The 12,532-nt window shown below is 35.2% G+C and overlaps 1 protein-coding gene across 1 annotated transcript in view; it reads right to left on the bottom strand.

The window, feature by feature from the left end:
• Positions 1-8,008: 8,008 nt before the first annotated feature.
• The window catches only part of FCHO2 (FCH and mu domain containing endocytic adaptor 2), a 115,960-nt gene continuing 111,436 nt past the window's right edge, over positions 8,009-12,532 (bottom strand). The window contains exons 25-26 of the mRNA XM_082650906.1: positions 10,695-10,859; positions 8,009-10,377 (exon numbers count right to left, since the gene is read on the bottom strand). Coding sequence (XP_082507032.1) covers positions 10,355-10,377; positions 10,695-10,859 — 188 coding nt within the window. The 3' untranslated portion in view covers positions 8,009-10,354. The remainder of the gene's footprint in view (positions 10,378-10,694; positions 10,860-12,532) is intronic.

Genomic DNA, 12,532 nt, shown 5'->3' with positions numbered 1-12,532 from the left:
ATTGGAATCGTGGATAGAAGGCTTGTACTCATAGGGAAAAAAGGATAGGAAGATGATTTTGATAATAAAATTGAGTATAGTTCTGGTACGTAGGAATAGAATTGTTGTAAAAAATATTTATTATAATAATGTTGGCATATTTTGCTAGGAAGAATAGGGCAAATGGGCCTGCTGCATACTCAACATTGAAGCCAGAGACAAGTTCTGATTCTCTTTTTGTTAGGTCGAATGGAGCTTGGTTGGTTTCTGCTAGGATTGAGAGAAATCATATCATGGTCAGTGGCCAAGATGGAAAAATTAGACATAAGTATTCTTGAGTAGTGATTAACGTTGAGAGGGTAAATGATCCATTAATTAATACAACTGATGATAGAATGATTGCTAGTGTTACTTCATATGAAATTGTTTGCGCTATTGCTCATAGGGTCCCAATTACTGCACATTTTGAATTTGAGGTTCAATCTGACGAGAGACTATAATACAGCTAATAGTATGCCTAGGTTTCTATTGATTAATGGATATGGTGTGGGTAATGGAATTCATATTGTTAGGGCCAATGTAGAGGTGAGGACTGATGCAATAATATAGATATTGATGATGTCAAGGGTCCTTTAATGAAGAGCTGGCCAGCATTGGCAATGGGTTGGAGCAGGCCAGCACATCCAACAATGTTTGGTCCTTCACAGAGTTGTATATAGCCCAGTACTTTTCACTGGATTAGGATAAGGAATGCCATAGCAAGTAGAATGGGAATAATTAATAAAAGAATGTTGATTATAACCAAATTGTTAAGGAAAGTAGTTAAATCTCTGGTTATACAGGTTTAAGTTTTATGCAATTACCAGGCTCTGCCACCTAATAAACCCTGTTCTTGGGCAGGGCTGGTGTAAATTAAGATTATGTCATCCATTAGTTTTGTAAAGTAGGCCTGATTTCTCTTGTCCTTTCATACTGGGAGAAATATGAAATATATAGAAATTGATCTGGATTACTTCAGTCTGAACTCAGCTCACGTAGGACTTTAATCATTGAACAAATGACCCATTAATAGTGGTTACACCATTGGGATGTCCTGATTTAATGAGGTTGTAAACCCTACTGTTGATATGAACTCCAGAATAGGATTATGCTGTTATCCCTAGGGTAACTCGTTCCACTGATGAAGCTTTTGGATCAATAAATGATAAAATACTTTGATTAGTTGGTCTAGGTTTTAATCACTTGTTTTACTCTCCAAGGTCACCCCAACCAAAATTTTAGTCCATTTAAAGTTTTGTTATCCCTTGATTTCGTTAATTTTGGGGGAGGGGGTGTTGGACTAAATTAGTGCTCCATAGGGTCTTATCGTCTTATTCTGTCATTACGCTTCTTCACAGGAAAGTCAATTTCTCTAATTAAAAAGTAAAATACATTGCAACTCCCGCTTTCTTTTCATTTCTGTTTGAATGGATAAACAAGAAGGTCCTACTGTATCGCACAGGGAAATATCTCCAATCTCCTGGGATAAACCATAATGGAAAAGAATATTTTAAAAAATGTATTAATGTGAAAAACTGAGTCCCTTTGTTCTACAGCAAAGATTGGCACAATATTGTAAATCAACTATACTTCAATTAAAAAAAAAAAGTAAGAGACAGTAAAACCCTCGTGTGGCCGTTCATTCAAGTCCGTATTTAAAGAACAAATAATTAAGTTACCTTCGTGTGGTCTGGATACCACAGTGGCTATTAAACATTTGTCACAGAGCAGTCAGTGCCTCTAATACTAGAAATGCTAGAGGTGATAGTTTTGGTAAACAGGCAAGGTTTGTGTTTGCGAGTTCCTTTTACTTTAAAAAATCTTTCCTTAAGCACATACCTGTGTTGGGTTAACAACTGATTTATTAAATAATTATTAGGTTAAATTTATATTTAACTATCAGTGATTATCCATTCTGATACAATCTTATGTGAGGAGAAATAATTCTTGTTATTCATATTAACAGTATTGCTTCTGTTGATAGATTGATCCAGTATTACGTTAGGAGTTAGTTTTTATTAGTGGAATTAAGATAAGTAAACTGTTGGACTTGAATGCTTTCTTATCTGGTGGCTGCTTTTAGGCCAACTATGATATTATTAATATGACAATAACTATGATATTAATAATGATAACAATATTATTAATATAATAATAACTTCCTTCTAAGGAAGTCTGTATCCTGTATGTAAAGAGCTCTACCTATTTAGATTAATATTTAAATTTATGTTAGAATTGTTTCTTAGGTAAACTTAAAGTTGAACCAAAATTCTGTACTGGATAACCAACTGTCACCAGGCTCATTAGGCTCTTCGCCCCTGTCTACAAATCTCATAATTCTGCTACACAGATGAGTCTGTTCCTGAAAAACTATTCATAGGTTTCATCTTACTTCGGGGCATTTGACTTCTTTCTCTTAAATTGTTCTAGTTAAATCATTATGCAAAAACTAAAAGGCGTAAACTTTGCTATTTAATAATTTAAATACTTCTTTCACCATTCCCTTATGGTACTTTGTCTATAGCACTAGTTAAAATCTCTATCGCCTATACTTTTGTTTGTAAATAAATGTTTAATTTATATACTATAATTGAACTTGATTAGTTTGGGCTAGTTTTGGTTCAAAGTGATCATTTAAGATGAAAATCTAGTGGGTGTAAACTACATGATTTTAAGCTACACTTAGATCTGTCCAAGCACTTTCCAGTATGCTTACCTCTGACTGACCTGTCTCCTCTTAGATGTTAAATAGTTATAAATAAGTTGTATACATAGGTTTCGGTATTTGAGGAGGGTGACCATCTATGTGTGCATGCCTCATGGCCTGACTCAAGCCTATTTTTAAATTTACTGCTAAATCCTCCTTTAGTTTTTAATTTTATAAATACTTTTGTGTAAAATTTAATGTTCTTGAAGTAGAAAATGTCGCCCATTTCTTTCTACCCCATAGGCTGCCTACACCTTGAACTCATAGTTTTATGTTGATGTTTGTGCTTACTATGCCTCCTTTTTAGGGTTTGCTGAAGATGGCGATAGTCTGTATTAGCAAGGAATGGTGAGGTTTATCAGAATTTACATCGATAGATTATAGAAAAGGCTCCTCTAGAGGGATAAAAACACCACCAAGTCCTTTGAGTTTTACGCTATTGCAAGTAGTACTCTGGCATATAATTTTGTTCTAATTGTTTGGGTTGAGGGCTAAGCATAATGGAGTATTGGATCCCAGTATGAGTCTCAGCTATCGTGTAATCAGGAATATTAAAGTCATTTTTGTAGTTTATTTTAGCTGCAGCTTTTTACAGCCTAATTAAAATTTAACTTTATTAGAATATCTTTTTTTTTTTTTTTTTTTTTTTGCGGTGTGCGGCCTCTCCCGTTGCGGAGCACAGGCTCCGGACGCGCAGGCTCAGCGGCCATGGCTCACGGGCCCAGCCGCTCCGCGGCATGTAGGATCTTCCCGGACCGGGGCACGAACCTGTGTCCCCTGCATCGGCAGGCGGACTCTCAACCACTGCGCCACCAGGGAAGCCTCCATGAGCTACTTTTTAATGTGCCTGATGCCCGCTTCTTTTAATCATTGCTGATCCAGAGGGCTTTCTCACTTGGATGTGGAATACTTGCATGTGTAATTTTATTAAGAATTAATAGAAAGACTGGGACCAAACCCATGTGTTTATGGACTTAGTAAACTCATCTAGGCATTTTCAGTGCCTTTATTAATTTACAGTAACAAGCTAGATGTAAGGGGATCCCTGTCCATCAAAATTCTGTGAATTTAAGTAGCATGCTAGTGTTTAGTGGAAGTATTTTAAACTACTGGAGAGGGAGTAAGTTTTTCTAGTCCATAGGTTTAAAGTCAGAATTTTTGGTGTTTGAAATTTTCATTTTGTTAAAAATCTTGGCTAAAATATGTCTTAATTTGTGATTTAGATATTTCTTATAGAATGAGGGAAAGTAGGCTTTTGTGTACTGTTATATTTTAATCTTGTTTTGGAAATGTCAAGATTGATATTAAATATATACACTTTGAGGTCTACAGGGGCTAAGGGGAGTTTGCTAATTTTTATTTGGACATGTGAAGGTACACGTGTTTAATCAATTTTCTTATGTATTTTAAGCACTGACTAATACCTTATGGCTGTTGTTGCTGTAAAATAATATTCAGTATAGGCTCAGCTAGATGTTGACTGGCAGTGTTAAGGCCTCAGATGGCCATTGCTGGGTCACAGCGTGCCCCCAAATTTAAAAATATCAAATGTATGATACCACAGTTATGTGTGCACATGGGCTGATTAGTCATTAGTCCATCAAGATGTCTTATTTAAGAGGAAAGCTTGAGAGATTTTAGGTGAGATGGTCTTGAAGTTAAGAACCAGATGCCACATACAGTTCAGTTCTAGAAACCCCCATGTTATGGGCCCAGATTAAGAAGAGCATGTTTGTGGGATAAGCTGCCTATTTCTCAAAGCTTGGGATTAAGGAAAGTCATTGGTTGTGATAAGTATGGTGATTAGAGTTGGTTTGACTTAATGGAATTTGTACAATATTTTGTTCTACATAATCATATAATACTCATAGTTTGTACTCATACACATGGAGTAAACAGTGTATGATTATATATACAATGTATCATACAAGCAAGTATGTATGTACTAATTGTAATGGGGCAGGTCATTTAATACACAAAGTACACAGCAATGGCATCCTCTAGAATTTGTTTTTAATACTGACATAGCACATAACAATAATATTTTACTATTTATGTGCAACTTTCAGGGAATAGTTTAGGAAGACTTTCTGATGGCGGAGTTGGAGCTTCTTCCTTGATGTTGTAGGGAGGTTTTTCTCCTTTTCTGGTTTATAAGACCAGAGTGATAAACTACAAACACTCTTCATTTTAGAAGATTATTTCCAGTTAAGGTTGTGAGTAGCATAAGTAAAGAATAAGAAAATAAAAGATTGATGCTAGTTGACCAATGATAAATGGGTGTTTAAATGGTTGTCCTCCAACTCATGCTAATGTTAGTAGGTCTGCTACTAGTAGAATAAGCATTGGCTGAGGGGTCAGAATACTATGCTTTGATATATGAACTACTGAGATAATTGCTAGAATGAGGATAGAAAATACTAGAGCTTATATACCACCTTATTTATTGGGATGATATTGAGGAGATAACATCCAAGTTTCTGAAATTTAAAAGGCTCTTAATTTTGCCAAAAGCTACCCTGAAGACAGCCTTAACCACATCATACTTACACATTTCCTCTGTCCCTTTTCTGGATCATACTTTTTAAAAGACATTAATTTGGGCAGAAAAAAGAATTGATACTATATTCACTTAGGCAAAAGAAATCAAGGCATTGAGCTTTGAGACCAAAAAAAAAAAAAACAAACAAAAAAAGTAGAGCAGAAATCTACTTCCATACATTAATAAGCAATACAGAACAAAGTAGTTATGTTGGTAGAACCAAGTGGAAGGCTAAGGCAGTGATCAAAATGGGAAGACCCTCATGTAAAGAGATCCTTGTACATTATTTACATCAACAGAAAGTTCATCTTGCACTCTATTTCTAAAACTGTTTTTCAAAATAGAAAGTTTTTATTGTAAATGTAATACCTACCCATTATAAAAAATAAAGTGAAATTTGGACATTAAAGATCCTGTGGAAAGTAAAAATCCCATCACCCAGGAATTACAACTTGGTGCATATTTTTTACAAAGGTTTTTGCGTTAGGTGTATGCACTTTAAAACAAAAAAGAATTACCTTTTACCATCTAACAATCTCATAGCAATATTCCGTATCAATGACTATAAACCTTCATGATTATTTTAATTAATTGAAGTTGACTTACAATGTTGTTAGTTTCTCGTGTACAGCAAAGTGATTCAGTTATACATATACACATACTTTTTCATATTCTTTTCCATTATGGTTTATTACAGGTATTCCCTGTGCTGTACAGTAGGACCTTGTTGTTTATTCATGATTATTTTAAATACCTACATAGTATATCACTATATGGGAGCTATCAACTCATTTAATCCTTCTAATATTTTCATATAATAAACACATCTTTGCTTTTTTGTATCATTGTTTTCTTATGACAAATTCCCAACAGTGATGAATTACTAGCTTAAATGATAAATAAGGTTTTTAAAGGTTTTGAATTCAAATTGCTCTCTAGGAAAGTTACACTGATTCACTCTTCTAAAGATAGAGAAGATTTAGAATACTTTCTCAAGTTCACCCTGCTCATTGCTGGATTAAAATTGTCAAATAAATTGATTGGGCTAAGTGCAGAGATTTAATTGGAAATATGCTATAAGGAAATACGCCTGTACTAGTCAGAAATCTGGTGGCTGACCTGCTGGCCAATTCACCTTCAGCCATTCCCAGCCCCTCTCCTTTACTCACTTAAAAATAAAGGCTACTTGGCTTTCTCTGCCTCTTACACAATTCTGGCCAATAGGAAGCAAGCAGAAATGTGCTGGAAAAGCTTTAAATCTCCTGACAAAAAGGACAGATATACCTGGAACTGCCCCCCTCCCAGCTTTGGATGTAAATATGTAGTTGGAAGCTGTGGCAGCCATATTGCAACCATAAGGAAAAAGCCAAAAGAATCACTTGTTCTGTCCAATACCAGCAACAGATAAACTTGCAGACTTCATGATGCGGGGAAAAAACTTGTGTTTATCTGTTTAAACCATTCTTAGTTTTGTTTTCTGTTACCTGCAGTTAAAAAATTACTGACAGATGAAACACTGCATGCTAAAGATAAGCAGTGGTTTCTGAGTTATCGTAAGTAATCATAAATATCATATATGATTAGAGGAAATATGGAAATAATCAGATATATTTTAAAATAGGGGTAAAATATGTACATATATAGCAAGAGAGGATGGAATGAACCTTTAGTACTGAAAGCCACAGACAGCATTAAACGCACATTTAGGAGAAGGAATAACGAAAGATGACCAAATGGAGAAAGGGCAGGATGCACGCCAGAGGATTACTGTGTTTGTCAAAATATGCTTTCTTTTCCTCCTAGGCACACAACCACACTATGTATTTCCCATCTTTCCTTGCAGTTAGTTAGTTGGAAGCACAGATCAAGTTCTGGCTAGAGGAATGTGAACAAAGGTCATGACGCCAGCTCTGCGCCTGGCCCACAAACTCCCGGTTTCCTTCCTTCCCCATCCAACGGCCAGATGGAGAGGCTTTTGAGTGGAGTCACAAAAATGGAGGGAGCCTGTGTCCTCGAATTACTGTATGGAGCAGAGCTCCTCCTCCAACCTCCTTAGAACCGTGACGTGAGCAACATGCTAGTTCACAGTGTTAAGTTCCCGGGATCTTATTTATCACAGCAGCTAGCATCGTTCACTCTGAACAGGTGGGAGCAGTGCAAGTGGAAATAGAGAATAAAAGAAAAATGATGAGCCTGTGGTATGAATGGTAAGAGTGCTACCTGTTTGGTACACAGGTTCCCCAACCTGACCTAGATGAACTAAACTGCTCCTTTTCATGACACAGATTTAGCAAAATTTTCAATATTTAGGATGAAATCTTTTTTCCAATTCCTTTTTTTTGCTCCTTTCTCAATCTGCTGGTTTTTGAGAGGCTTGATGTTCCTGATTACCTCCTTGAAAGAGTATGGTTTTAAAACTGTGTGATGCTGTGTTCCTAAGCAACTTGTCAGGAGGAAAGTCTTTGCTAAAGCTTAACATCAATATAAGTATATTTAGAAACAAATAAAAATAATCCTTATTAAACAATTTATATACTTTGGGTTATAGTCCAAATGAAGTTTTCCTATATGATCAGTTAAAACTAAATAAGAGACCAATCTATATGTCTGTCTAAATGGTGATAACAAAGTTCAACACCAATTATTCTTTGCTTACCTAGCTTGCCTTGTCCTAAAGTCTATGAAATAGCTATTATTACTATAAACAAGAGTACAAAAACACACAAACCAACTGATAAATTATATATTACATGTTTATTAAGGGCACAACTTTTATGTAAAATTTACATTTTTATGAAAAAATCAAAAATATTTACAAAATTTTGTAAGATTTGCCTTGTTCTAATTACAATTCAAAGTAGTAAATAACAATTCTTAAAAACTCACATTTGTTAGAGTTCTGTGTTTACAAGTTCTTGGTTAAAGAGGCAGCTACAAAGTTTATCACTATACATAAGCAAGAACCAGCTTGCTAAATACATTTCCGATTGAAAATCTATTGGTCTTTTTTACATCATTAGTGGATTTTTAAATGAAAAAATCAATATAAACTCATATGGCTTCAAAATTGTAACCTGCACCCAATACAAATTTATGTATCAGCACTTGGTATGAAGACAGTGGTAATTAGGAAAGTGCAGAAGTTTAACCATTTCACTAGTTTGTACATTGTAAGGTAATACTTGATTAAAAACAAACATGGTGAGTATAATGGTGTCTGAATTCCAACAATAAAGTATTAACTGCCCAATAAAAGCAGTTTGACTGCAAAGCAGTTACAGTTAAGATTCCAGTAAGGGACTGTAATTGGCATTTAAAAGAGTACAATGTAAGTTAGAAATTCTAATTTTTGTCCACTATTTAGTAAAGATGAAAATTTTAGCAAATTCTCTTATGTACTGCTTTAGTCAAATCTAAATTTAGAATTGGGCTAACATGGATATATTAAAAAGCACATTATTGTGTTATATATATTACTAAATGAGTAGATTTTCTGCTGTATTTAATATAGCAAGATGTTACATAAACGTCTAGTAGGAGGGGTTTTATTTTCTGTAAAGCTTAACAGGACAATTAGTGGTTTTATATAAATTATCATATATAACACATTTTATTGCTTCTATGCAAAATGCAGGACACTGGTACTTACAAATAAATTTCCCATTTGTAAATTATGAAACTGTGTCCAAAATATTTAATTCCTTCAATTAATCAGGATTTGCTATAAAGTTAGGATTTTTACTATTTAATATTAGTAATATTAAGAAATGCTTAACCCAATCCATCATTTCAAATAATTTTCCTATTTTTAGCAGGTAGCAATTAAGTAAGAACAAGAACATACAAATTGGTAAATTTTTCCAATTGTTGAAAATGCCAAAACTAATCTTTTCTAAAGTGTTCCTCACAAACTACTACAAAATTCATGCTCACAACACATTCAGGAAATAAATGTACAGATTTCCAATAATAGAGTGAAGGGAAATGTTAAATGGAGAGTTAAAATACCAGTTACCAATTTATCATTACAGTTTTGCAGAACTTTCTGATGAGGTTAAGGTGGAATATCTGAAGGTGATTTTTTCCCCCTGTAAACATATGCCATTAGTTATTTCTCTAGTGGCTACAGTGTATCACTAAAGAAGCGAGCCAGGGTTCTTAAGTATAAATTGTCCTTTAGTTATTCTGAACTCCCTTCCCAATTGTGGCCAAAGGTATTTCTGAAAATTGCAATTATCTTGTAAAAATCCTTGACTACTCTAAGATTCCAAATAGAAGATCCAGACTGTTAGGAAGAAAGTGAGGCACATTAATGAACACAAACTAGATAGGCACATTTCTGGGTTTTGTTATTGTTTTACAAGGCACACATTATGCAATCCATATAAAAATAAATTAAATCTACAGCATTAATTTATCAAAACAATCACAACTTCTATAAAGTTAACTGCAGAAGTAAATTTCTCTGCTGTCTTTTGCAAGCTTATTTTAAAACACATTGCACTTGAGGATTAAAAAAAATCATATAAAACACCATTTACACTTTATTAATATGTTTATATGAGAATCAAATTATAGATTTTGCAAACACCTTGGACTCTGGTCTGATTACCTTATGGCACAAAACTCAATTTGATTGAGTGTTATAAATGAACATTATCCCAAACTTAGAATTCACGTTCTGTCTGTATCCATTCGATATCAAAACTTATAAAATTTCAAAATTATCTCTGACTCGAAAAACTTATGGAAAGCTAAATTATTTTGTGCTTGCTCTCCTGAAATTTCAGGCCTGATATTACACTATAACCACAGACACTGAAGATAATTTAAAATTTCAGCCTATTAAAACTTCACTTTACTGACAATCTGAATAAATGTGTTTCCTGAATATTGCAGTTTATCATTTACAGCCTTGAAAATCATCAGTGCTATTTCTGTCGACGACTCACTTCAAAAGTGCAATTTAATGTTTGTAGTCAGCTCTTAAAGACATAATACAAGTTAGAATAGTGTTTGGAAAGAACAGATAATGCAGAATGGCAGGTCTGTACTACTCCTTTGAGCCAACCACTTTCCCAGGTCCATCAACAATCTGCCAAGTATCGTCCTGAAAAACACCAAGCAGACCTTTGCAATTATAATTTCAAATGAACTCGAAGGAGAATATTTTCACTGTGGTTACAGATACAAACCCCAGTTCCCATCTGCTGTTTACAATACATTAGAATCAGATCACAGGTGTTCAGCTATACTGACCATGAGTACTCTCTCTCCCAGGTGTGTCTCTATCTGGCACCTTGTACCAAAGGTCAAAGAAAAAATTTCCATGCCTTTAGACTATAAACTACTTGACAGTCGTTTAGTAAATGTTAGAATACAAATGTTTCCCATGTACATTATAAAGCTTGAAATCTCCCAACTTACCAGTGGCAAACCGCTTCTTTACTAAGGAAAGCCTATAGCCAGTGCCTACAAGTTCAATATCTACTCCTGAGAGGGTACTTCCCTCGCTGAGGAATTGCACTGCAAGTGTTGTGGGTTTACTGGGTCCTTCTGAAAGATCAAATTTTGCTCTGAGGGACCCAGAACCTACAAGGAAAAGAACAAAGAACTTATACAGGATAATATATTTCACACCAAAAAAGGCAAATGAGCAAGTAAGCTGAACTGTGTCCTATGCCAAATTCGTGAAATGTGTACAGCAAACAAATCAATGTCCTGTTTCCAAATCAGACTTTATTCAGTGAATCTGAATTTTCGTTAAGTAATCTTCATCCATGCTTCTCTTTGACCTAATTAATAATAATCTTCAGAGGCATTTACTATTGAGATTCCTATGCTATATGAATGTTGAAATGAGTCAAAAGACAAGTCTGAGGGCAGCTCAGAAGGAAGCCCTAGCAGGGATGAGTGGGAATAAAGTCAAAAGGAAAGGACTGCTGAGTACCATATCATGGGCGGGAGAGGTAAAGAAGCTAAGACAGCTAAGATTGGGAAGAGCTGTATCAACATTACTATTTTGTATTCACCCTTCTTTTTTTTCCCCGCCTATATATATATATATATATATATATAAACATCTTTATTGGAGTATAATTGCTTTACAATGGTGTGTTTCTGCTTTATGACGAAGTGAATCAGCTAGACATGTACATATATCCCCATATCTCCTCCCTCTTGTGTCTCCCTCCCACCCTCCCTATCCCATGCCTCTAGGTGGACACAAAGCACGGAGCTGATCTCCCTGTGCTATGCAGCTGCTTCCCACTAGCTATCTATTTTACGTTTGGTAGTGTATAAATGGATAAAGAAGATGTGGCACATATATACAATGGAATATTACTCAGTCATAAAAAGAAATGAAATTGAGTTATTTGTAGTGAGGTGGATGGACCTAGAGTCTGTCATACAGAGTAAAGTAAGTCAGAAAGAGAAAAACGAATAGCATATGCTAACACCCTTCGTTTTAAAATTTAACTGGTCTAACATGCCAATTATGTCTGAGGGGCTTTCTTTTCAATATAACCATTTATTCAACATAATTCAGTCTAAAAGTGTGGCAGAAATAGTAAATAATTATGAATATTACAAATGCTGTTAAGAAAAAAAAAAAAGCTATGGGCACATAAAATGGTGTGGGGATGACAGGCCTGTATCTCAGGCAAAGGTGACTACAGGTACAGAGATGGCAGACCTGACAGAGCATGACGCATTTAAGGGAGCTACATCTACACCAGAAGAGCTGGAGAAGAGGGTACAGGTGGAAGAGAGTGGCAGAAGAGGAGACTAGACTGGCAGCAAGGAACGAGCTCTAAATATCTTTACAAACCACCGGAAGAAATAACCATAAGGAACCACCTAAGATATGGAAGACAAACATTTCAGGTAAGTCTCTTAGAAGGGCAGAAAGGTACAAGATGCAACGTAGGGAAACCACCTGAAGGTCAATAAAATAGTCTAGGACTCTAGGTGACAGGAAAAGGGGATCTGAACTAGGCTAAGGGAAAGGAAAGAAAGGAATTAATTTGAAAGATATTTAAGAGTTGAAATCAAGGGGTGAAAAGGAGGAGGAGCCTAGGAGGATTCCCGGGTTTCTGGCTGGGGAAAGGAGAACTGCTGGATAGTAGGAGTGACATTCTGTGATTCCCCGCATAGAAGCTCAACACTACAGAGAGAAATCTGTAAGAAAATATAACAATGACCCATCCTACACTATTGTACCTGGTGGCACAGATCAATTGGGAAGATGAACTGCTGTATAA

The sequence above is a fragment of the Grampus griseus genome (assembly GCF_964374135.1).
Source record: "Grampus griseus genome assembly, chromosome: 3".
In the NCBI taxonomy this organism is placed as follows: Eukaryota; Metazoa; Chordata; class Mammalia; order Artiodactyla; family Delphinidae; genus Grampus; species Grampus griseus.
This window is presented reverse-complemented; position numbering and strand designations above follow the sequence as displayed.